This window comes from Canis aureus, chromosome 21 (assembly GCF_053574225.1).
Source record: "Canis aureus isolate CA01 chromosome 21, VMU_Caureus_v.1.0, whole genome shotgun sequence".
NCBI classification, from domain to species: domain Eukaryota; kingdom Metazoa; phylum Chordata; class Mammalia; order Carnivora; family Canidae; genus Canis; species Canis aureus.
Window position 1 is genome coordinate 13,937,506 of NC_135631.1, and position 27,169 is coordinate 13,964,674.

General features: G+C 42.2%; 2 protein-coding genes across 3 annotated transcripts in view; both read right to left on the reverse strand.

Annotated features, from left to right (window-relative positions):
* Positions 1 to 10,318, reverse strand: part of C1QTNF4 (C1q and TNF related 4) — a 24,959-nt gene extending 14,641 nt beyond the window's left edge. The window contains exons 1-2 of the mRNA XM_077863252.1: positions 10,258 to 10,318; positions 8,393 to 8,468 (exon numbers count right to left, since the gene is read on the reverse strand). The gene's annotated coding sequence lies outside the window, so the exon portion shown is untranslated. The remainder of the gene's footprint in view (positions 1 to 8,392; positions 8,469 to 10,257) is intronic.
* Positions 6,405 to 27,151, reverse strand: MTCH2 (mitochondrial carrier 2). 2 transcript variants are annotated; one of them, XM_077863254.1, is made up of 13 exons: positions 26,967 to 27,151; positions 23,972 to 24,056; positions 23,710 to 23,816; positions 18,373 to 18,399; positions 17,351 to 17,413; positions 14,739 to 14,796; positions 14,427 to 14,478; positions 13,923 to 13,982; positions 12,172 to 12,265; positions 11,072 to 11,119; positions 10,258 to 10,325; positions 8,393 to 8,468; positions 6,405 to 6,615 (listed from the first exon to the last, which is right to left on the reverse strand). In XM_077863254.1, the coding sequence occupies exons 1-13, from the start codon at positions 27,051 to 27,053 to the stop codon at positions 6,529 to 6,531; spliced, it is 912 nt and encodes a 303-aa protein (XP_077719380.1). In that variant the 5' UTR covers positions 27,054 to 27,151; the 3' UTR covers positions 6,405 to 6,528. The 2 variants fall into 2 exon arrangements, with proteins under 2 accessions (XP_077719380.1, XP_077719381.1); XM_077863255.1 differs by lacking the exon at positions 18,373 to 18,399.
* Between the last annotated feature and the right edge of the window lie 18 nt (positions 27,152 to 27,169).

Here is a 27,169-nt window from a genome sequence, read left to right on the forward strand (position 1 = left end):
AATCCTGGCCTTGCCACTTACTAGTTTTTGGCAAGTGACATAACCCTTCTGAGCTTCACTTTCCTCAGTAAAATGGGGGTGATATTTTGCTTATGTGGGGACACCTGGGTGGCTCAGTGGTTGAGCCTTGGGCTCAGGTCATGATCCTGGGGTCCCGGGATTGAGTCCCGCATCAGTCCTCCCGCCAGAAGCCAGCTTCTCCCTCTGCCCGTGTCTCTGCCTCTGTGTGTCTCTCATGAATAGAATCTTAAAATATATATATATATATATATATATATTTTGTTTATGTGGGTGTTTTGTGAGCTAATGGATAGAAGGGCAGGACATGAGATGGGCCATCTATTAATAGGTGGCAGGTACATTCATGTCAGCTCAATACCTTTTACTCTGTGCAGTGGTCAACAGATGCTGAATTCATTTATCTTCCCCACACTTCTTCCCAGGTCACATCTCTTAGCCACCAAGGTTTCCAGGTTTATCGAGAGGACAGGAACTCACAGGCTCGAGAAAGAGATAGAAGATGAGGAGGTGGACAGGCATTTCAAAGTTTGCATGGAGGGGAGGTGGAATTCGGCTGCTTTAAAACGTTTGCCACTGCAGAAGTCTACACCCACTTTCTACTTATAAATATCCCTGTCTCTCAGCCGAGCTCCACCCGCATGAAGCTTCAGTGGAAGATAACACAGAGCAGCTGCTAGTGGGTACAAATGTGCAGCGCAGAGGAGGCCGTAGGAGGAGAACTGGGACTGGCTTGGGCTCAGCGTGTAAGGATTTAAGGATGAAATGGCACGGAATCTGAACTGGGTCCCAGAGAGCATCTGATCCCTTGCTGGAAGGCTGTGCTGTGGTGTCCGCCCTGCCCCAGGGCGGGGTGGGGTGGGGAGCCGGGGTGCCGTGGCGCTGCAGCTTTATCTAGGGCCTACCGGGCCACAGTGGCGGTAGGAAGATGAGATAGGAGGCTGCTGCAGAGCAGAGACAGGCTCCCAGGCCCTGGTGGTTGGGGATGACAAAGTCAAGAGGTATTTCTGAGAATCCAGCTGTGACTCCTCAGAGTTAGGGGGAGGGGTGGAGAGGACGCCAGGTCATCTCCAGGGTATGTAGTCAGGGGAAACAGGGCCACCATGAGGGGTTTGGTCACCTTTGCATATACATGTACCACCACGGCAGGCCTGGGGACGGGGGTCTGAGATCTACCTGTCCGAGAATCCTCCAGGTCCTCAGGTCCAGTCAGTCCACAAAGGCTTAGAGAGTGCCACGTGTTAGGTCCCGTTCTGGGTGCTCCTTCTGAGCCAGAAGCGCAGCGCTGGGGACAGGTCAGGACACTGGGGCCTGTGACCTCATCTGTACGGTCTATATTCCTAAAGTACCCCTCCCCTCTTCAAATTAAATAGCAATTCCCGATTCCAAAGGTACTCCCTCAGGCACTGCTCTAACCTTAACACTCACAAGAGAGCTAGTATTCTCATTTTAGGGATGAGGAGCTCGGGGCTTCAGTTCAAGCAACTGCCCAAGTTGGTGGGGCTGCTAATTGACAGCATGGGAAATTGCTCTCAGGAGCCTCACTCTCCTTAAAAACAAAAAAAAACAACCAACTCAAATGCTACTCTTTCATAAAGTCTTGCCTGAGCTCCCCCGAAGATGTGAGCGTGGCTTCAGCTTCTGCTGGTGCCCGCTGCTCTGTGCACACCACCAGTGAGCGCGGAGATTCGGGAGGGCCCTTCCAACCGACCAGGCTTTGCTGTTCCACACATGGTTCCACTTAATCCTCCCAACATTCCTGGCCTTTCCGTCCTTGCCATGCGGCACCCCTCCCTCGCTGCCCAGCCAGCGCCTGGGACGGATTTATCACACGCCTCTGGACCCCCGCTGCCTCCAGCATAGGTCCGTGCACAGGCTGAGCCCTTGATAATCAGGGCACTGCCTTCCCAAACTCTAAATGTGGGTCCCTGGGGTGGGGGTGGGGGACCGGCACTGGAACTGTGTCCCAGGGGGAGGTGAGCCGCCTGAAGTTAGGTGCGGCTCTGTTCTTTCAGTTTTCACCCTCCTTTCAGCCAAAGCACATTCTCTCCAGTCTTTTGACGCCATGAGGGCAGGGCCCCAGACTGGCTAGGAAGCAAGTAGGTACTTTCTCTCTTGTCCTTACCTAACCTCTGGCTCCTCACGCTACTCTGGAAATAAACTGCAAAACCTAATAACTTTTCCATGAAAATGTGGCATTACCAGAGAAGAATCCATTCTTCCGGCTGCCTGAGCAAGGAAGGAGCTGGTACTGCTAGAAAACTCTCTTATCCATTGTCATATTGCAGACTTTGGGAAGGGCAAGGTTGGTTTCGTTACTTGCTCTCCCTCTCAGGAAGGTGGCGAATCTTGAAGAGCACCTCTGGGTCCTATTTCTGTTTCTCTCCCTCTTTCCCTTGCCACCCTCTGAAAAACTGTTTGTTCTCCCACATTTTGGTGTTTGCTACTGATCTACATCTATCTGAGAACATTCTTTTTCAGGGTTGCAGTATGTCGGTTCCAGAACAGTTGTGTTTTTTTTTTTTTAAGATTTTATTTATTCATGAGAGATGAGAGAGAGAGAGAGAGGCAGAGACACAGGCAGAGGGAGAAGCAGGCTCCATGCAGGGAGCCTGACATGGGACTCGATCCCAGGTCCCCAGGATCAGGCACTGGGCTGAAGGTGGCACTAAAACACTGAGTCACCCGGGCTGCCCCAGTTGTGGTTTTAATGCAAAATCTGTCTAACTGGTCCCCAGGACATTTGGGGTCTGGACTACAGAGGAATCGAATCCACTTACAAGACGAAGGACAAATGGGCTTTTCAGATTCTGTCTCCTAGCCATGCAATGGTGGGGAACTAGCAGCGCCTGCTGGGGAGGCTGAACACATGCATTGCTAGGGGGCCTTCTCCAGCAAACAGATAAGGAAGCTGATTCTCACACACAGAGGTGGTTGGAAGGAAAACAGTCGCAGTTGCCTTAGAAAATTAATCGCTATTACCAAAGATATTTTCCTGAAAGGGGGTATTTTTTGGTTGATGACAGAAGAATCTTTCATTCACAAGTTTCCAAGACAAAAACCAGAATGCAAGACTCATCTGAAGACAGTAAGATGAGGGATTGGTAAAGGGAGAAAAAAATGAGAGGTTACATGTGACATCCTTAGGTTAGCCTAAAAATCTTTGCAAAGAGATAAAACACACGTCTTTGTTTATATCTAAAAGATAAAAACTTCCAAAGATATAAATCACTATGGCACAGTTAAGGAGGCAGTCTGAAAAAAAAAAAGAAAAAAAAAAAAGAAAAAAAAGGAGGCAGTCTGAATGAACCCGGTCAATATACAAGAATGTTCTAGAAGAATCCACCAGAGGAATTGACACATCAAGAACTGTAATCCCCCAAATGTAGTGGAAAGTCCACACACATGGATTGATGGTGTTCCTAGGGATCTGCAGGATATAATAACTCAGCCTTCCATCTGCATAAACTATCAAAATGGTCAAGAAAAGCAATGGCGATCAAGTCTCGACTGCTTTACCTCTCTGGTTCTGCAGAGGCAGAGGTGTGGTCTTTCCTGATTTAAGACCAGTCTACTCTACTCTGGGCGGCATATTTGTTGGTTTCACTGCTTTGACCAAAATGCAGGGCCTTTTTGCTTACATGGCTGAATTACTTAGCTGGTCCCGTAGCTACTTTCTTCTCAGCATTTCACAGCCTCCGTAAAGCAGAAAACATACCTTGGATTCAAAAGGCTCAGGTGTGAATCCAACTTGGAATTATTTATGTAATTCTGAATGAGTTACTAATTTTCCTTATTCCTAAATTTTTTCTTTCCTTCTGAAGTGGGGATACCTACTCTACCAAAGATTCCGAGAATTAAAACTTACACAACAGGCTCAATAGTCATTACTTTCATTCCTTCCCAATGTTTTTTTTTCTTCTTGCTCCTTTAACCGGCCACGGCACCTTCACCTGACCAACTGCATGGACTCCGACAGGACAGGCTACTTTTTCTAAGTCCAGCAAAGCTGCCGTTTTGGTGGGCCTGCTTTAAAGGGCTAAATAGGATTTTCACCCCGACCTCGCCCCACCCTGATTTTCAGATCAGAGAGAAGTAATGCTACTGCTGTGTCAGCCTTGAACTTAGCACTGATGCAGTTTCCATTTTGTCAGACTAGTTTGTACTGTAATTACAAGCCTTGAAGGAGAGGAGTTTAGAAGCCGACCTCACCTGGCTGGGAGGACTGAGAGACTATACTAGGATGGAATCTCACCGTACAGGGACAATCTCAATGCAGAGAGGGAAAGGAGGGTATTTTTAGAATAGAAAACTATAGAAACTGAGGTTGTGTTTAGGTTCAGTAAGAAGCTGGAACGTGGGGCTATGTTTTTTGTTTTTTAAGCAGGCTCTATGCCCAGCGTGGAGCCCATCCTGGGCCTCAAACTCATGACCCTGAGATCAAGACCTTAGCTGAAAAAAATAAATTAATTAATTAAAAAAAAAAAAAAGACCTGAGCTGAGATCAAGAGTCAGATCTTAACCGACTAAGCCACCCAGGTGCCCCATATAGGGCTATGTTTAAAGTTTCTTTCACCTTAAGGCTGCTTTTATGCCCTATTTTTATAGTCACTCCAAAAGTTGTAGGAAACCCCCAGATTCTTTTCTTCAATCAAGGCTTCAATGACCATCACACTTCCTGGGGGATTATTTCTTGGCAACTCACCTCAGCACTGCCAGGGCAAACCACCCACCCAGTTTCACAGATGCAACTTACTAGATGATCCTTATCTCAGTTCTTATTTACACAGGAATCTGTTTATTATTTTTGCAGGTGAACCTTAAGAGTCCCTGCATGTGTTTAACCCTTGAATAAATTTTAGATGTTTGACCGCTAACAGCCTATGTAATTTTATGGAGGGCCACTGGTATAAGTACCCTTATTGGATCTGTAGCTTGGAGGAAGTCAGACTCACTGGACACTACTTCCTAAAATCCTTCATGGCCCAACTTGCACAGGCAAAACCAAAGCCCTGGTGCCCTCTGGTGGCAGATAGTGCTTATAGTCCACTAAGCTTCTCAACTAGGAAAAAGCACAGAAGCCACAGGATAATAAACATGGCACATTTTCCTAGATCATCTTTACTGAAGGTTTTTTTGGGGGGAAAAAGTGGGTAATGCAAAACATTTTTATATTAAAACAAATGCAGATAATATTGAATAGAATATAAAATTTACATTACTTTTTGAGACAGTTAAGAGACATCAAAGACATTTCAAGGTAGGCTTCTCATGAGCTTCAGGCTGTATTCCTAAACCCTGAGGGAGAGAGGAGACCCCTGCATGCTCACTCTAATATTATGGGCGCTGCTCTTTTGATAGAGAAGTCTGAGAAGCAGCAAATTAAGTGCTTAGTCATTTGGCAACATCCCAGTGGATTAAATTAGTGAAACCATACGCTTTCTCATCCTAGAGCATTTGAACCTGCTTTATAAAGGCCTGAGTAAATAGGAGCTTTATGCTTGAGTTGAAATTATTTCCCTCTAAAATGGTATTTTTTTTCTCCTATGAATGCTAACATGCCTAACTGAGAGTATGACATGCGAGGTGGTCAATATCCTAAGTGCCCTGTGGATCTAAGTGTGCATTACCAGGTAGGAAGGAAACGCAAATTACTCACCTTCTGCAACAACAAAAATGAAAATTAAAAACTGAAGAAAAGATTGTAAGATGATAATCTGTACAGAAAATCTGATATACAAAGACTTCACTCTTACAGAAGAGGCTACTGCTACAGTATTTGCTTCTCATATTTTTACGACAAGAGTTTCTTTTGCGTGGTCGCCGGGTGGGAGGGAGGAAGCTATTATGGCTTCCTTTCCAAATCTTGCTTGTTCTCTGTAATTTTCCCTTTGTTTTTGTTGTTGGCAACAATTTGTTACTTTGCAGTAAGAGACTGAAGGAGAGGATACCCAGTGGAGAGATTTTCCAGAGTAATTTAGCAATAGATTCTTTTTTTTTTTTTTGAAGGATGAGAGACAGAGTTAATCAAACGTGCTTAGAAGCATTTAATGGGAGGCAGATTCTGATGGATGCTGAGGCTTTAGGGTCTACTAAAGAAAGGTAATTAATAATCTCCCATGTAATTAACCTTATTATATTTCTTAGGTTTTATGGAATTCTTTCTTTCTTGAGAAAGCCTTACAATTTTACAAAGCTTTAAAATTAAGATTCAAATCACATGAAAACCTGCCTATACCTCTTGTAAAATTAAACTTTTTTTTCTTCCCTATTTAAATAAGGACTCTGGAGCAAAAACGTCCCGTTTCAGAATAACAGAAGGGGACCATCAGTGGTAAATTATGTAGTGCTGGGAAAAAGAACAAAAAAGGCAGACACTGAACACCTCCATTTTCCCAAGATTAAATGATTATTAAAAAAAGCGCGCCACACTGTATAGAAATCAACATTCTCTCCCATAATTCTGTGCATCTGGGACTATAGAAATGTCACTGTCCCTGCCCCACATCTTCAAATTAACATTCTCAGGTCACAACAATAAGTCTTCCCAAAGGGGACCTTCCGGAAAAACAAGCTATTTCCTCGGCTCATATTTCCCTGGAAAAAAAATAAAATAGAAACAAATAAAAGTCTAGTGTGAACACAAGGTCAGCCAGTCCAAATCAGCAGAGAGATGCAACCAGACATATTTCTGGAGACCCACTGAAAGGGCCAGGACTCGCCCAGGGCTCTCACTAGGGAGAAGCACTATGCACTCCAACTGCGACAAAGCTTCGTGAAACTAACTACAGGTGTGCCATGGGGATGAGGCAAGCATCTCACTTGCTTAGAGAGAACTCCCAGTTTGGACTCTGGCTGGGTTATCAAATGAGTCAATCATATAAAGTGCTGAGACAGTCCCATTGCTCGCTAAGGGCTAGCTTTCACCCAGAATGGTCAGATCTCTAGAAAGGATAATAGAATCTCACAATTAGGTCATAATGTTGTTAAGCTTAATTGAACAGACTCTGAAGTGAGATTGCACCTAGATCCTGCTCTCACAAATACAGGCTGTGTAACACTGGGTTATATAATTCATGTTATTTAATGGTTCAAAGTCCTAGTTTCTTCAGATATGAAGTGGGACAAAAAGAATGGTACCTAACCTCATATGGTTATTTTGAGGATTATAAGAGCTGATACATGCGAAGCTCTCAGCACAATGCCTGATACACAGTAAATACCCCATCCAGATTTGCTATTGTCCTAAGCATTTAGGGGACTGATTACTCCCTAGGTAAGGTGTCTGATACCCTAATACATTTTCTATCTTTCTTTCTACAGTAGAGGGTTAGTTAGAAAGTAGGGAAAGAAGGGCCACTTTTCCTTTTAAATGGGGAACACAACAGGAGATTCCCCAATAGAGAGTGTAAGACTCAGAACGAGACGCAGAATGTTCATGGTGGGTCTGTATGGAAATCACTAAAGTGTTCTAGCCTGGATTCACATAGGGGCCTGCTGGCCTGGCATGCATGCTGAGCAAAAACAGCACTTAGGCTTTTTTATTTGGAGTTCAGGCTGAGGAAGCCTGGGCTGTGAACAGAGGCCTTTCTCACATGCATTACTAGTGCTATAATGTGACAAAGGGATTCCTTATACACTTTTACAATCCTTGAAAAAGTGCTTCCCACTTAAAAGCAGCTTTAAGCTGCTAGCCATTTAAAGTGATCCTGTGCTGAATTTAGCACACAGCCACCCATTATTTAGGTTCCTAATAAAGCTTTATCTAGACTGAGAATTTCTGGTTGCAGATGACATACCTCACAGCAATAATAAAGAAGAAACTGGAGTCTGGACAAGATCATTCTCTAAAAAAATTAAAAGTAAGAGACCAGCTCCATCATCATCACTGTGACAATGTCATAAACAAACAATTTCCTGTTTCTCAGTTTCCTCTCTACTATACTTTAGGGAAACACATGAATATATAAGGCGATTCTGAGAAGTTACAAAAAGGTGAGATTAGAAAAAAAATAACCTGACATTGCGGCCATCATTTTAACAAGCAGGGTAACTGTCTACCCAGACCCTATTAGTAACTTGAATGTGATCGGTCAAGAAGCTTCTAGATCACATCTAGGGCTTCTTAATTCATTACTACTCCTGATGACTTCTAAGCAGCACATTCTACAACTATGCTGGAGTGAAACACAGAACACTGTAAAGGGTACAGTGACTGGTAGCTAGAGAGTAATCTATAAAAATTAACTCGGGATTCCAGAGATGTTGTTTAAGAAAACACAAACAAGATAAAATCAAATATGAGAGAGAGGAGGGGTGAAGGGGGAGGGAGGAATGGAGAGGGAGAGAGAGAGAGAGACTGAGACAGAAGTACCTCTTTTTGTAGCATGCACCAGCAATCTATCCAAGAAGTATATATTGGGGAGTAAGGAGGGGATCCACCAGCAAGCCTGAAACGGGGGGGGGGGAAAAAAAGATTAGCTATTCCAATTAATGTTTCCAAAGCTTTCTCTCAAGAGTTCCATAAATCTCTGTCAAAATATTCTCCTACCTAGAAAGCTCCCCAAGAGTCAATTTTAGTTCCAATGGAACAATTGTATTGGAGCAGGGAAAAGAACAAGCATCCAAAAAGGATTTCCCTTCCTCATATTTAGGTGCCTTTTTTATGATTTTTTTTAAAAGTGTATTTTCATTTATTTATTAATGAGAGACACAGAGAGAGAAAGAGTGAGAGAGAGGCAGAGGCCCAGGCAGAGGGAGAAGCAGGCCCCACGCAGGGAGCTCGACGTGAGACTCGATCCCAGGTCTCCAGGGTCACGCCCTGGGCCGAAGGCGGCACCAAACCGCTGAGCCACCGGGCTGCCCTTTTTAAAAAATTTTTAAGTAATCTCTACACCCTATGTGGGGCTTGAACTCACAACCCGGATATCAAGAGTTCCATGCTCCCCCAACTAAGCCAACCAGGTGCCCCTCATGTTTAGGTTTGAAACAGCAAGTAAACAGAAACTCCAACCAGTTATGGATTTTCTAAATCTGGGTTTTTAATTTGAGAATGAATACAATTCAGAACCTAGCAATTATATAATTAAAATGCAGGGAAAAGGGATTTAAAAATTAGATGGTGTTCAAAAGAACCTAAATAGAACAATAATGCATCTAAACTATGGTGACAGGTGCCTGGGTGGCTCAGTGGTTGAGCGTCTGCCTTTGGCTTGGGGCGTGATCCTGAAGTCCCAGGATTGAGTCCCACATCGGGCTCCCTGCATGGAGCCTGCTTCTCCCTCTGCCTGTGTCTCTGCCTCTCTCTGTCTCTCATGAATAAATAAAATCCTTAAAAAACAAACTGTGGTGACTACATGCCTTACACAGGTATAACCCATAATCACTTCCTCCCTAAAAAATTTCTAAGGAATAGTATGACATTCAATTCATCCTTAAAGTGTGTCTTGGGCTAAAATGTGGCCGCTGCCCTATTGATCACAAAACAAAAAGAATGAGACATGACATCAAATACAATAGCTATCTTCAAAACTCCACAGGGGCTAATTCTAATTAGCATTTTGTTTGAAAACAAGTCTAATGGCTGTGTCAGGGACTGTACAGGAACAGTCTGGAATTAAACACAAGACAAGATTTCTGCCCAAAGTGGCGCAGGCACTTGGCATCTAGAAGCTGGAAGTCAGTGATGTCCGCCACCAGATCACCACCCACTCTTCCCAACCAATACAGTCAAAGGTTAAGAAACTTTCTGTGAGAAAAAAGAAAAAGAGAAACTTTTTATGGACCTAAATTTCCTAAATTTTCTATCTTTAAGACTTATTTTTTCTATGGGCCTTCTAGGAAAAACATTGTATACAGGCTGCCATTCAATCCATGACATAACCTTTGTAACTTTCATAAAAAGGACATAGGTTTAAAATAAAGGATAGATGTGTAAATAGAGTAATTTAATCACAATCCTGCCTTTCCAGAATAGGACCTAAACTATAGGTAAGTGTATGCTATCTGTAAGTACTTGAGAAATAGCCTTTATGGCCCTCTCTAAGAGGATATGAAGTGGCTGCTTATAATACAAATCGATGCCATTGATGCTGCATGGAGCACATAGAGAAAACATTTAGGAAACCTAGTAATGGCACCAATTGTACTTTTCTTCCCCAAAACTCTTTCCTGGACTGCTCTACCTGTCAGACATACACAGGCAGCCAACTACCAGCATAGGAAATACAAGGCACTTACCCACAGTTGTTGACAGCCATAAGATTAGAGACAAGCACAAAGGGATAGGTCAACATACTGGCAAAAAACTGTAAAGTGGTAAAAAGACAGCTAAGTTATTAGGCCATTCTGCATCTTTAGTTTCTTCTTTCTTCTCCCTTAAAGTTCTAGTGCCATTGTGGTCAATACTCCAACACTGGCTTTGCTTTCTCAGCAACCCAAGAAAAATGAAATTACACATTTTTGAACCTGGATGCCTCCTCCTAACATACTGCTGCAATTTAATAAATAATTTAATAAAAGGCCAGAAGGCTTTTCTTGTTGTGACTGAGACTTCTTTCCAGTAAACTGAACCACATTATTTAAGAGAAAAAGTAAATGCAATTAAATACAACAAAGCATTAAAAAAAAAAAACCTGGAAACAGTAAGAAATGTGAATGTCCTTCCAAAGATGATGGAAGCTGCCTCAGAAGTTAACTACTGGAAGACTCCGCATGACTCAAGAGGGTGAAGCTCTTCGGGGCAGGACCAGCAGGGTGCGGTGGGAAGCAGGCCTGAGACTTGGGGGCACAGCTGTGGTGAGAAACGCCCACATGCCCCACAAAAGCTGAACAGACCAAACCACGTGGGCTTGTCAGTGCCATTCCTGTGACACAGGGACCCTGGGTTATTCTCACCTATGACAAACATTAATAAACTTAGGAGACTCTCCTGGGAGACATCACCTGGTTGCTTTGAAGTAGTGATGACACATGACCCAAGTAAAAGTTAAAAGAAAACAAAACAAAACACAACTATTCCTAGAAGGTTAAGAGGATTTAAAGAAAAACTCACTCCTGTGACAGCTTGGGAATAACTCTTCATCTCACTCATGGTAGAAACCTAAAACAGGAAGAAAACCTTTATTAGAATGAGTAAAAAAAAAGTAAGATGATGTTAACAGCGAACTGCCACCAACCACATCAATATATATTCTATCTTTAAATTTTTAGTTTATCTGATAGCCCAAAAATTAATTTTGAGATGAAAACATAACATACCAATGAGTATAAAAAGGGAGTGGACAAAATGATCAACTTGATTCAACATGAGGAGACAAATTCACATGACTATGATGGCTGAGGAACAAATGTAATAGCCCCAGGATTTAAAAAAAAAAAAAAAAAAAAGGGGCAGTGAGACTGGTAACCTTTCCCCAAGTCCTAGAAACCCAATCCTTGGAAATGACAGTTGTAGTGTTATCTGAGGGATATGTGCCCAGCTGTGTTCCTGTGTTCCAGATGCTGAAGAGACCAGTCTCCGTACTCTAGAGGGACACAGCGTGGGTTCAGTCCTCCCTCTGTGTGTTCTATTTCCCATCATGCTATAGGGCTGCCTGTGTATAGAGAAGCCCATAGCTTCCAGGGAAGGCCAATTCTCAAAACCTCCTAGGCTGAGGTTTCTAAAAAGCCCAAACCAGGAGTCCCTTTAACACTACAGATGAGGTGAAATATACCCTTGCTATGCTATAAAACTGTCTCCCTTCACAGTGTCCTTGAAAATTACCTATCAATACAGATGCGATCTCCAGCACAGAGATAGGGCTAGATTTCTTAGGCTTACTCATATACTCTAGGGAAATTTTAGGTGCATCTTTCTATGGTAAATAGTATAGGCCATCCCATGAGCCTTTAAAAACTTGACTGATAATGTTTAGCCATATATCGATGAGTACGGCAAATTGTAACAAAGTCCCACTTTATCCTCTTTTTGTGTTTTTAAAAAGACTCTATACTGAACCTGGGGCTTGAACTCACAATCCTGAGTTGAAGAGTCACATGCTCTACTGACTGAGCCAGCCAGGCACCCCAACCACCTTACTGTAAAGCTAACCAAGCTGCCCTGTGAAAACAATAAAGTCCACACCAGTACATATTATCAAGATCACAACCTACCCCACTGTCCAGTGCATAGGTATTGACGAGGTAGGCCAGTGAGTTACAGAGCCACAAAGAAATGATGTCACCTAGGAGGCGAGGAATAAGACCCCTACATGAAGAAACAATAAAAATAAGAAGAACCAAGAAACGTGATCAGTGAAGAGATAATCTACTCAATACAAACACTTCTCAAAGAGAGATTTCAGTCTTCTAGAGAACTGAGAAGACACTGCCAGAAGCTAGCCCTAACTAGTTCATTATAGTTAATTAACTGTATTTGAGATTAATCTGTACTGACTTTCATTCCCATTTTTCAAATGTAGGCTGGCTACACCCCTCAAAGCTACTACACCCAGTGGCTCACCTTACTATTAATATGAGCAGGGGAACAAAAATGTACCGGTTTTGGAGAAGAGTCTCAAATACGATTTTAGCTAAGCTACATGATATTCAAATTTGACAACGCTGAAAATGACACCAAAATTACAAAACAGGAATGGCCCAAAAAGAAAGAAGTAAGGGACACCAAAAACCATATTCCCAGGGCCTGAGTGGCCTTGGTGAGGCAGCATGGAGCAGCAGGATGAAATCACCCCACAGACCAGAGACCGGGTTCAAATGCCACTTACAGGTGCGTGACTGGCAGCAAATGAACTTTGCAGAACGCTAACTTTTTCTAATCTCAAAAATAAGAATAGCCTCCATACCCAATGTAGGGCTTGAACTCACAATCCTGAGATCAAGAGCTACATGGTCTACCAACTGAGTGACCCAGGTGCCCCCTCCCAGGCTATGACGCGCAAATAAAAATGCTTACTTGGAAACACTGAAAATGAAAAAGGACCATTTCTAGTTTCTGTTTTTTAATTAATTAATTAATTAATTAATTAATATTTTATTTAAATTCAATAATTTCTGTTGTTAATAAAAGAATGAGATGGTAGTCTAAGTTCTTCCAAAGGAAACCCAAGGGAACGAACACAGCCTTACAAAAATGTATTACTCTCAGGGTAAGGAAGAGAATTTTCCCATTTTTCAAAAACTAAGTTTCCCCAGTTTATCAACTGTACATCATTAGGAACTTATTATAAAGGTAGAAACTTAGAATTAAATTTTTTTAAAGATTTTATTTATTTATTCATTCATAAGAGACACAGAGAGAGAGAAGCAGAGACATAGGCAGAGGGAGAAGCAGGCTCCATGCAGGGAGCCTGATGTGGGACTTGATCCTGGGTCTTCAGGATCACGCCCTGAGCCAAAGGCAGACGCCAAACCACTGAGCCACCCAGGGATCCCAGAAACTTAGAATTAATTTAACAAAATTTTAACGGAATTGAACAAAACAAAAACTCCCAAACAAAACACTAATTTCCAATGTTTTAGATACCCACAAGCAAAATTTTGGGATCTTTACAAGAGAATTAAAGTAAGAGGAGCTTTAAAAAAATAAAATAAGAAGAGCTTTAATAGGGCAGCCCGGGGGCTCAGCGGTTTAGCACCCCCTTCAGCCCAGGGGTGATCCTGGGGTCTTGGGATTGAGTCCCACGTCAGGCTCCCTGCATGGAGCCTGCTTGTCCCTCTGCCTGTGTCTCTGCCTCTCTCTCTCTCACTCTCTCTGTGTGTCTCTCATAAATAAATAAATAGTCTTTTTTTTTTTTTTTAAAAAGGAGCTTTAATAGAAGTTAAGCCAGGAGTTGTGCCCTGATTCTCATTAAAGCTTTCCACTCCCACAAATAACTGCATACGTAAATCAACAATTTACTTACGCAAAAAATCCTAGGATGCCCTCTTCGCGATAGATGGTTACTATGGAGTCATAAAGTCCACTAGGTATAAAAGATGGAAAAGCAAAAATACATGAGGATTATTTTGGAGCTAGTAAAAAAAAGTTCTTATTATCACTTTTGACAAGGAAATTTATATCCCACTCCCTTTTCTGCCACTTACACTCTGCAAAGATAGCTGAATTTGGAGACAGAAGTGGAGGTATTACTACCTAAGGGTGTAGTCACATGGAGTCAGGGTGAATTTTGGCTTCAGTGGCTCTGCAACTTACTCTTGAGATCCTGGGTAATAAGCTCTTAAATCTGGGCCATTTTCTTCTATTTTACCATTTTTTGTTTGTTCACTTTTGCACAGATCAAATGATAGATCATTTTGTTCTGTTAACTCTTAAGGAACCATAAAAATGTAAGGCACTTCAATAGATCTCTGGTTTTTTTTGTTTGTTTGTTTTTTCAATAGATCTCTTTGAAAACAAAAATGCTTACCAGTACTTGGATTCTCTGCCAATGAATTGTACCATAGATCTCAGTGTGATCACTGCAGAACATAGAGAAAAGATTTTTTAAAACTACGTCGAGATAAATTTTGATAGCCCTGAAAAAGAAAAAAGGTTTTTCCATCTAAAGACACTTTGCTCTCTGGATAAGCTGGATAAATGCCAAAACAAGCAAACAAAAAAACATGCAGGCAAGGCTCTTTAGTGAATTCCCGTACCAACCTATCTAAGCTGTCAGGGGAGAGCATGCTATGAAAAGTAAGGTAACAAATCAGATTTCAGTTACCAACTGCAAACCTACCGTGGAAGGGATGTGTGATGAGGGTAGCAGCGGAACGGGCCATCATTTCTCGAGTTGTCTAGAAACAATCAACACATACTTCTGAAATCTAAACAAATGACACTCAAATTCCTGTGAGAAGTGATGTGGGCGACACAGCACTCCTACCCTGAATGTGATACAATAAAATAAACTGTCATCCTCTCATACCTTTAACTCACAGATTTCGGTTATGGTTATTTCTCAAAATTGATGCGCAAAGCAGATTTCTGTTATGTTCTCAATTTTATAGATTGAAAAAAAAACAAAACCAAAAAAAAAAAACAGAGGAGAGTCACTAGCAAACAATAACCAAGTTGAAATGAAACTATGAGACCTGTTAGATTTTTAAGTTGCTTTCTTGCTGTGAACGATTTCAGAGATTCTGATATCTACGTTATACAAATGTCAGGCTCTGTTTGTTTAATCTGTGCCAACAAAACAACTTTGAATTGTTTTTCCACCACAACCCCGTAACTGTGTAGTATCTTAGAGCTGCTATTTATCTTAGTTTCTCTCTTGTTCAGGACTCTGTAAAGAAGTAGCAAAGAAAATTAAATATTCAACATTTAGGAGGTAGGTTGTGAATACAGCAGGTCAATTATCCATTTATGCATTTAAACATTATCCTCGGGATCCCTGGGTGGCGCAGCGGTTTGGCGCCTGCCTTTGGCCCAGGGTGTGATCCTGGAGACCCGGGATCGAATCCCACATCGGGCTCCCGGTACATGGAGCCTGCTTCTCCCTCTGCCTGTGTCTCTGCCTCTCTCTCTCTCTCTCTCTGTGTGACTATCATAAATAAATAAAAATTTTAAAAAAATTAAAAAAAAATAAACATTATCCTCGATCATCTAGTTAAGACATCCCTAACCCCATGCCGATGATAGTCTTGAGAAGAGCCCATAGGACAGGATGGGGTAATTAAAGTTAAGAAAACATATTAATACATATAACTCTACTCTTTCTTTTTTTTTTTTTAAGATTTTATTTATTTATTCATGAGAGACACACAGAGAGAGAGAGGCAGATACATAGGCAGAGGGAGAAGCAGGTTCCATGCAGGAAGCCTGATGTGGAACTCGATCCTGGGACTCCAGGATCATGCCCCAAGCCAAAGGCAGACGCTCAACCACTGAGCCACCCAGGCATTCCATAGCTCTACTTTTTTATTAAAGTAGAAAATTGACAGAAAACAGTTGATTCATTTGACATCTAGACCTGCTTCTTTTGAAAGGTATATTTTAGAAAGCAGCATTTACTACAAGACTGTGATCTCACTAAAGACAATTAGACAATGTAGAGACTCAGAAATAAAAGAGCAGCTTTAGGGATCCCTGGGTGGCGCAGCAGTTTAGCCCCTGCCTTTGGCCCAGGGCGCGATCCTGGAGACCCAGGATCGAATCCCACGTCGGGCTCCCAGTGCATGGAGCCTGCTTCTCCCTCTGCCTGTGTCTCTGCCTCTCTCTCTCTCTCTCTCTCTCTGACTATCATAAATAAATAAAAATTAAAAAAAATATATTTAAAAGAGCAGCTTTGAAAGCCATAAATATTAAGTCAGGCATGAAACAAATGGCATAAGAAGGGAGTGGGAAATGGGTATGAGGAACAATTACGGGTCAGAATAATGCTATAAGAACATTTCCTGATAGGTAATATACAACACACAAAGGGCCTAGCCACTGGGTTTAGCACCACTGTGCCAGAGGTCTACACCCCTATTAGAAGAATACTTTCAGTAGAAACCTCTTCAATTTTATTTCTTAAAAAAAAATTTTTTTAGGGATCCCTGGGTGGCGCAGCGGTTTAGAGCCTGCCTTTGGCCCAGGGCATGATCCTGGAGACCCGGGATCTAATCCCACGTCGGGCTCCCGGTGCATGGAGCCTGCATCTCCCTCTGCCTGTGTCTCTGCCTCTCTCTCTCTCTCTGTGTGACTATCATAAGTAAATAAAAAATTTAAAAAAAAATTTTTTTAAAGATTTATTTATACATGAGAGACACAGAGAGAAGCAGAGACACAGGCAGAGGGAGAAGCAAGCTCCATGCACCGGGAGCCCGATGTGGGACTCGATCCGGGAACTCTGGGATCACGTCCCGAGCCGAAGGCAGACGCGCAACCGGTAAGCCACCCAGGCGTCCCAACCTCTTTGATTTTAAAGATGAGCGGACAAAATTAGTTTCCTTGAAATGCATCTAATTCAGGGATCCCTGGGTGGCGCAGCGGTTTAGCTTTGGCCCAGGGCGCGATCTGGGAGACCCGGGATCGAATCCCACGTCGGGCTCCCGGTGCATGGAGCCTGCTTCTCCCTCTGCCTATGTCTCTGCCTCTCTCTCTCTCTCTGTGTGTGACTATCATAAATAAATAAAAAAAAAAAAAAAAAAAAAAAAAAAGAAATGCATCTAATTCAAATAGCAAGCAATGCTTTTTTTTTCTTTTTTACGATATACATGTAGAAAAGCCTAAATTAAATTGAAGGTCTAATTTCACTTGGAATAAACACTGAACATATAGGCCTGATAATACTGATTTCACAAACTGCCATAGTGTATACACTGTGTTTCAGAGAAAGAGCATAGGAAATAATCAGTCTCTTACCTCCTTGATAACTTGGTCAAAGGAAGGTGTGACTTCTTTCTGTACATTTCCAGAGCCTAAATCCTAGACATCAAAATGAAAGAAGATAGATATCTTAATGGCTGTATTTATTATTGTCATTTTTTAAAAAAAGCTTTTATTTTGTTTTTAAAGCATTATTTGAGAAAGAGAGAGAGCGCATGCGCACCTGCATGAGTGGGAGACGGAGAGGGAGAAGGAGAGGCAGACTCCCCACTGAGCAGGGAGCCCAACGTGGGGCTCAATCCTAGAACCCTGGGACCATGATCTGAGCCAAAGGTAGATGCTCAAATGACTAAGACACCTGGGCGCCCCCAAGGATTTTTTTTTTTAAGATTTTATTTATTTGAGAGAGCAAGCGAGTGAGAATGAGAAAGAGCAAGCACAAGCAGGGGGAAGAGCAGGCAGAGAGAGAAGCAGGCTCCCCACAGAGCAGGGAGTCCAATGAAGGGCTCCATCCTAGGACCTTGGGATTTTGATCTGAGCTGAAGGCAGACGTTTAACTGACTGAGCTACTCAGGTGCCCCAAGATTTTGTTTTTTAAAAATAATCTCTACATATGACGTGGGGCTCGAACTTCCCACCCCAAGATCAGGACTTGCACACTCCACTGAGCCAGCCAGATGCTCCTATCTTGATGGTTTTAAATAGAACTGTTCAAACTGGTGGTCACCATGTATGCCAACACTCACTGAAATGAAAGCGGAATTGACTGCTTGTTCCTTCTTTTTTTTAAAAGATGTTATTTATTCATTGGAGACAAAAAGATAGAGAGAGAACACGAGCAGGGAAAGACGCAGAGGGATAGGGAGAAGCAGATTCTCTGCTGAGGGGCTGAAGGGCTCGATCCCAGGACCCTGGGACACGACCTGAGCTGAAGGCAGACGCTTAACCATCCGAGCCACCCAGGTGCCTAGTGCTTGTCCCTTTCTCCTAAAGAGGACCAAATAGCAATAATAACTTGCAAGGGAGAGGGGCTCATGCATAAGTCAGCTCCAACATACCTCGACCTTGTCACATTCCTGGTAATGCTACAAAGAAGAGAAAAGAAAAGAAAGGAGGATTAGGGCTGTCACAATGTCACCGGGAGAGGACATAAAATGAGAATAAAACATGTTGGGTTTTTTGGCTGGGTATCTCCAATAATTTTTTTAAGGTTTTATTTATTTATTCATGAGAGTCAGAGAGAGAGAGAGGGAGGCAGAGACACAGGCAGAGGTAGAAGCAGGCTCCATGCAAGGAGCCCGATGCGAGACTTGATCCCAGGACTCCAGGATCATGCCCTGAGCCAAAGGCAGATGCTCAACCACTGAGCCACCCAGGTGTCCCCAATAATTTCTATTTCTAATTAATCAATGGAAAGAAGTATCTCTAAGATAATCTCATTGCTAAGTAAGGCATTAGCCAGCCAGAGGAATGAGCAAATGAAAACACATCTAAAAGAAGAAACAGGAAAACAAATCCGAATAAAAATCCAAGGGCATTATTTACTACATGCACACATTTAGCAAAAATAAGCTGGTAAAAACATAGCCTAGCACTAAGGCTATGGAAAAAGCCTGAGTTTTTTCATGAAAAAGCAGGACCAATGCCAAACAACCTGATTAAAAAATGGGCAGAGAATCTGAATATACATTTCTTCGCAGAAGATACACAGATGGCCAAAAGGCAAATGAAAAGATGTTCAACATCACTCATCATCAGGCAAATGCAAACCAACACCACAATGAGATATCACCTCACACCATTTAAACTGGTTATTGTCTGGGCAGGCTGGGTGGCTCAGCGGTTTAGCGCCGCCTCCAGCCCGGGGCGTGATCCTGGAGACCCAGGATCGAGTCCCACATCGGGCTCCCTGCATGGAGCCAGATTCTTCCTCTGCCTGTGTCTCTCATGAATAAATAAATAAAATCTTTAAAAAAAAAATATATATATATATATAATAAACTGGGTATCATCGAAAAGAAGTGTTAAAGATGATGTGGAGAGAAATGAACCCCGATACTGTTGATGTGAATGTAAACTGGTATAGCCACTGTGGAAAAGTTTGGACATTCCTCAAAAAGTTAAGGATAAAACTATCATAGGCACTGGCTGGCTCAGTTGGTAGAGAGTTTGACTCGATCTTGGGGTTGTGAGGTTTAAGCCCCACACTGCGCATATTCACTTAATAAAAAAAATTTTAAAGAACTATCGTAAAATTCAGCTTTTCTACTTCTGGGCTAGCTATCTGAAGAATATGAACGCTAATTTGATAAAATATACGCAAAATTATTCACAATAGCCAAGATATAGAAACAACCTAAAATGGCCATTGATGGATGAATGGATATGGAAATTATATACACACACACACATACACACACACAAAATGAAATATCACTCAGCCATTAAAAAAGAAAATCTTGCCATTTGGGACAACACGAGTGGACCTTGAGGGTATCAAGTTAAATGAAATTAATGTAGAAAGAGAAAGATGCAAGCTGTGATTTCATTCACATGTGGAATCTAAACAAATAAACCAAACCAAACCAACTCAGACAGAAAGAACAGGTTGCCAGAAAGGAAGGGTGAAATGGGGATGGGGTCAAATGTATGATGATGGATGGTAACCAGAAGATCACTTTGTAATGAATACATATGTCAAATAATAATGTTGTACACCTGAAACTTAAAGTTACGTGCTGATTTTACCTCATTTACAAAACAAAAGTAGTACCAATACCAAATTAGGGCAAGGCTCTTTCCTTCACAGTACAAAACAACAGAGAATTGGTGCCAAGTCTCAATAGCTAAAATCGCCTCACTTTTCCTTTTGGATCTGTTTCTAAAACAAGCGAGAGAGATTTTGTTCTCTTCTAGAATACTGGATACTGCCAGAGTTTAGACTATATTTGAAGAGGAAATATTATTTGTGGGGTATTTGAGAAATAGAAGATGGGCTAGTGAAATATAAGCAGCAACCAAGCCACTTGTCCTACCAGATTAAAAAGATAAGATTTTTTAAAAAATATTTTATTTATTCATTCATGAGAGACACAGGCAGAGGGAGAAGCAGGCTCCATGCAGGGAGCCCGAAGTGGGACTCGACCCTGGGACTCCAGGATCACACCCCGGGCCGAAGGCAGGCGCTCAACCCGCTGAGCCACTCAGGGATCCCTCTTTTGTAAAAAGATTAAAAAAAAAAAATCATAAGAAAGAGAACAAATGTCAAGACTAAGCAAAATGATGCTTTGGGGTCAAATTCCATGTCTTCAGTTAGAGTAATTCTAATAGTTTCAGTTATATTTAAAAATTCTCACTCATTTTTAGTAAAATTGTCTACCTGTCCTTTCTACATTATTCTGAACAGAATTCAATTTCATTCTCCACAGAACTCTTTCTTATAAAGGCTAACAATTTCACCGACCCTGAATTGGTCTTTCTTCTTGACCGCACAAAGCTGCTTTGATACTAAGTGTAGTACCAATCCCTTGTTATATTTTCCCTGGGCTACATGTGAAATGCCTATTTAGGGAACCTGGTTAACTCGACTTTATCTCACTCTTCCTGTTCAGAAGGAATTGTTTCAAGCAGTACTTACAGTTTTGCTCTAAGTCTATATGTAAAGCCATAGATCCCCCTGACTAGGAAACGGCTGCCTTTCCATATGTAAAGTTTACTTGGGTAAGGGGAACATTTTCACTGAGCCCAGGGGAGGGTGCGGCTGGGGACAAAAGACTAGTTGTCGGGAACAAGTTTACTTGGGTAAGGGGAACATTTTCACTGAGCCCAGGGGAGGGTGCGGCTGGGGACAAAAGACTAGTTGTCAACCCACCAAAAACATGGGCCCATTAAGACTCCATTACTCTGACCCATGGGTCACCAGCATGTTTCCACATTCAACCTACAAGGACAACAAGAGTAAGTATAAGTGGGGCGACTGGCTGACTCAGTGGGTACAGCATGTAACTCCTGATCTCAGGGTTATGGGGCTTGTGAGTTTAATCCCCTCACTGGACATAGAGCTTACTTAAAAAAAAAAAAAAAAAAAAAGGAACACATGTAAAGAATAACAAAACAACTGAAGGGGGAAATAGCTTCCATGTGAGGACCCTAATGAGGAACCTCTCCAACTCAAAAATCAAGGAAAGTTGAAGAGAATTTAAAATCTAAGTCAATTAGTACTCATATGTGGAATTTAAGAAATAAAACAAACAATCATAGGGGGAAAAAAAGAGAGGGAGGGGGGAGGCAAACCAAGAAACAGTCCCTTAACTAGAGTGAACACAGTGATGGTGACCAGAGGGGAGGTGGAGGTGTGAAACAGGTGATGGGGATTAAGGAGAGCACTTTCGATGAGCACCAGGTATTGCATAGAAGTGCTGAATCACTATGTTGCACACCTGAAACTATTATTACACTGTATGTTAATTAACTGGAATTCACATGAAAACTTAAAAAAAAAAATCTAAGCCAATGAGATCATGAAACTGTTCAACAAAATCAAGACGTGCTCATCGGATGATAAAACATTAGAAGTAATGTTAAAGCCTACAAAGTAAATGAAGGATTGTGCTGAGTACTATTTAAGCAGTTAGTAAACATTTGGAATTTAGGACATCTGATATGTAGGTTGATATTACATAGATTTGATTAGGACATCCTGCTACATTTATTGAGTTAAAGCACAGAGGATAACATACCTTGGTGCCAGTAGGAGACAGAATAATGAACTAGAAATCCACTAGTTTTATATTCTCCACCACACTCATGCTAAATACCTTCCCGTGGACTGTTCTAAATGGTACAGAATTTATATTCATAACATCTTTATAAATATAATAAGGGGCCATTCTGTTTGACCTACACGGTAAGTTGTACAACTGAGAAACCAGTACCATCAGAATCATTAGGTTTGGCATTTGAGGTGAAAAGAAGACGGCAAAACAAAAGGATCACTGAGAAAGAAATGTAACCTTGATGTTTTAACAAACATGTTGTGAAACATTTCAAACATAAGAAAAATCAAGAAAATAATTCATCTACATATCCATTACCAAGGTTAAACATGTTAACATTGTGCCCTTTATGCTTCAGATCTCCGGCCTTCTTGAAACAAAATACCACAGATCCAGAGAGCCAAAGTTTCACCCCTCACTTCTCCCACTTTCCAGAAGTAACCGCTAGCCTGAGATTGATGCACATTTTGGTGAAGTTTAAAAAAAAAAAAGGCTTTCTCCCCCGAAATTTATATAATACATTTGCAGAAACAGTGCACAAGATACAAATGTACAATGGAATAAATAATTAAAAGACCAATATCCATACAGTCGTGATCCAGGTCAAGGAAAATCATTGCCATTACCCCCAAACCCCATGTATGGATCTTCTCCCCTTTCCCCACAAATAACCACTATCTTGACTTTGATGTTTACCTTTTTTTTTTTTTTTTAAATAAGTTTCTGGGGTGCCTAGCTAACCCAAGTCAATATAGCATGTGACTTGTGATCTCAGGGTTGTGAGTTCAAGCCCCATGTTGGGAGTGGAGCTTACTTTAAAAGGTTTTTAGGGATCCCTGGGTGGCTCAGCGGTTTGGCCTTTGGCCCAGGGCATGATCCTGGAGTCCCGGGATCGAGTCCCGCGTCAGGCTCCCTGCATGGAGCCTGCTTCTCCCTCTGCCTGTGTCTCTGCCTCTCTCTATCATGAATAAATAAATAAATAAATCTTTAAAAAAAATAAACAGGGATTCCTGGGTGGCGCAGCGGTTAGCGCCTGCCTTTGGCCCAGGGCGCGATCCTGGAGACCCAGGATCGAATCCCATATCGGGGTCCCTGCATGGAGCCTGCTTCTCCCTCTGCCTATGTCTCTGTCTCTCTCTCTCTCTCTCTCTCTCTGTGTGACTATCATAAATAAATTAAATTAAAAAGTAAATAAATAAATAAATAAAAGGTTTTTAAAAATAAATACATAAAAAATAAGTTTGTATCAGAAAAGATCTTACTAGGGGTAATGTTAGAAATAAGAGGAAAATACCTTCAGAAAGAAATATGTCTATTTTAATCAGCTTCCTTCCTCCCTCAAATAAATAAAATGAGCTATATAGGAGATCAAGGTAAGTGTTTCTGTTCAGAATGACTGGTTCAGAGGAAGAAGGCTGTGCAGATCAAAATCAATCACTTCATTTTATACAAATTCCCCTTGTATCCCAGGAAAGAAATAAGAATGGGTATTTGAAGTCAATGTTTTCAAGAGGAAGAAAGGCCATGGTCATAAATATACATCTGAAATTGCTCCTGGTCAGTACAACAAACTGCATAAAAGATAATCTAAATCTTTGGAAGATTAATTGATTTTCTTACCTGTAAAACTTTACCATGGACCACAGTTCCAAGGACACCTGAACACAGTCTTGGAGTTAAGCCTGTGAACAACCCACGCTTCCCATCGATGCTTGCAATGTGCTGAGCTAAGAACACAAGTCAGAGATTTAAATTCCAGCTGAAAGAAATGGTTACATAGAAATTTCATGTAAACATGGTTTCTGTATCTTTTCTTTCAATAACTTCTGCCTATCACCGTCCTCAATATCCTCCAAATTCCAAATAAATCAAAAACACTTACCATAACAAAACAGACCAGGAAGCTGACATACTTGCCGCCCAAAAATATTCCGTCCTATTGTTGGAGGAAGAGGCTCATATCCCACCTTTAGAAATAAGAGAATATATCAATACTAAGCAATATTCCCCAAAATGTCTTGGTTGCAAGGTTATAAATTTTTTTTAAAGATTTTATTTACTTATTCATGAGACACAGAGACAGAGAGGCAGAGATACAAACAGAGGAGAAGCTGACTCCCTGCAAGGAGCCCGATGCAGGACTCTATCCCGGATCCTGGGATCACGCCCTGGGCCAAAGGAAGATGCCCAACCGCTGAGCCACCCAGGCCTCCCGCAAGGTTATAACTTCTAACCCCAGTTAAAATGCACTGTATGTTTTCTAAGGCAATGATGAAGTATCATCCTTGTCAGTTTCTTACTTTGTCAAATGATAAGACTAGTTTCAGTAAACTCCAAGCTTTCTTTTGGCTCAAATTCTATAAAGTAAACCACGTAGCTGAGATAGACTAATATCAAATTGAAAACAGAATAAGGGAACTTTTGCATTAGGAAAGCTACAGTTTATGGAGGAGGCTCAAAAATATTTTCTAAAGAAAAATCTAACACTTTATTTGTTTTAAAGATTTTATTTGAGAGAGAGAGAGAACATGAACAGGGGGAGGGGTAGAGGGAGAGGGAGAAGCAGGCTCCATGCAGAGCAGGGAGCCCAATGAGGGACTGGAGCCCAACGTGGGACTTGATCCTAAGACTCTGAGATCATGACCTGAGCCGAAGGCAGACGCTTACATGACTGAGCCATCCAGGTGCCTGAAAATCTAACACTTAAAAAAAAAAACAAAAAAAAAAAGATTGATTTATTTATCTTAGAGAGACTGCAGGCACTTGCTGGAGGAGGGAGGGCGGGCGGGGCAGAGGGAAAGGGAGAAAGAATCTCAAGTAGACTTGACAGTGAGCATGGAGCCCTACAGGGGCTCAATCTCACAACCCTGAGATTACGACCTGAGCTGAAACCATGAGTTGGGATGCCCAGCTAACTGAGCCACACAGGTGCCCCTGTAACACATTTTTTTTTTTTAAAGTAATCTCTGTACCCAATGTGGGGCTTGAACTCATGAAGTGGGAGGTAAAGAGACACATGCTATACCCACTGAGCCAAGCATCACAAAAGCATTTTTTAATATTTGGACAAAACAGAAGACTAAGCCACCATCAACTTTGTATTTGTCTAGCAGGATGAAACACTCAAAAGGCAAATGCAGATACAACTAGAAAATAAGTATAAGCCATGTTCAACAAGCAGACTGTCGTTAACAATCCAATGACGCGGGATCCCTGGGTGGCGCAGCGGTTTGGCGCCTGCCTTTGGCCCAGGGCGCGATCCTGGAGACCCCGGATCGAGTCCCACATCGGGCTCCCGGTGCATGGAGCCTGCTTCTCCCTCTGCCTGTGTCTCTGCCTTTCTCTCTCTCTCTCTCTGTGACTATCATAAATGAATAAAAAAAAAAATTAAAAAAAAAAGAATATTAAAAAAAAACAATCCAATGACGACCATATTAGAATTAACAATTATCATTTTATTTTTACAGTATATTCAGCATTTTTAGTGCTAAAGGGAAACTTTAGAGAATGAGTGCCACAGGACTTGGTTTTGACTCGCTATTACTGTGATTCTTAACCTGCTCAATTAAGTAACTCCTGACTGAACTCCCTGAGAGTGTTACCATACCACTATTTTTAAAACTGAGTATTTGGAAATTACACCAAAACCCTTAAGACACTTGGCAATACATAGAAGAAGTACTGAGTAATGGGCTCCTATGAGATTGACTGCAAAATGTCGCTTCAAGACATGATCTAGCTACAAATGTGCCTATTCTCTTTTAGATGTCACAGCACATCTCAAAGTTTTGTTCTTAGTTAAAATATAGTAGCCTTTTACATATGGAACCTGAATCCAATGGGTCAACCAAGTAACATAATTTGGAGCAGCATCAACTGCTGAATAAGAAATGTGGCTCTCTTTAGCGTCTTGCATATTTCTGATGGAAAGGAAGGACAGGGGTTCTAACAACTGCTCCTTTTTTTGGTACAACGCATGACATAATTATGTCAACGCTCAACAAAGGTCTAAAAAAATGAATGGCATGCCCATCACAGGGGATTCTAGAAAGGCAATTAAAAATACTATCAAATAGTGTATCATCAGTTAAAACCTGACTTACTTGCCTGTGAATATAAAATACGGCTTCGGATTATTTTACAGTAGATCAGAAACTAACATAAATGCTTGAACTCTTCCATCTGAACTATTCCCAGCCCAGACAGATGTGATTTTCACTGTCATGAGCCACATGGGCTGTGGCTGGAGAGCGCTCAGTGAGCTCAGTGTGAAACCTGAAATTTGAATCAGCAACCACTCCATTCTCACTTCTGAATGAGCTTTTTGTGTTTACCTGGGTATCTGGGGCTAAAATCTCGGAACAGAACAGCAGCAGTAACAGTAGCAAATAAAAATGAAAAAAAAAAAAAAAAAGGCTAATAAAGTGTTGGCTCCCCTCGAATTTCAAATTGGTTTTTAACAGATCTCATGTCCTGCGTTTGGGGCGGAGGAGGAGGTGAATGCTGATTTCTGAGAGGCAGGAGGGGAGGGCTGGGAAGCTTGTGGTGGCAACTGGCCAGGACCAACCTCAGGGAAGAAAAAACAAAGTTCACGGGAGCCACCGGGATGGGCAGAGCAGGACGGCAGTTGGCTGCGGGGAAAGGATCCGGCCTCCCGGCTTAGGCAGGGAGGCGAGACCTGGGGAAAGCCCACGGGCAGTACAACGGGAGCCGCGGGCAGTGCAAGCTGTGCCCGCGGGGAAGGAAGGGGCAGCAGCAGGGAAGGAGCATCTCCGGGGACTGAAGGCCCGGGAAGGCTGGAGCCGATCGCCAAGCGCCGAGGGCAGCGGCGACCGAACGAGGCGCCGGGCGGGGAAGGGGATGGCGACGACTCATACCTGGATGAGCACCTTCACGTACATGAGCGGCTGGGACAGGATGGTGAGGCCGGAGCCCAGGAGCACCTGACTGGCTGCGTCCGCCATGATGGCACCCGCGGACGGACAGACAGACCGAGCCACCAAGCGACCGAGCCGCTCCCGGATCACGTGCCAGGGCCGCCGGCTCCACTGGCCCGCCCGCGGCGCGCGCGCACGCACGC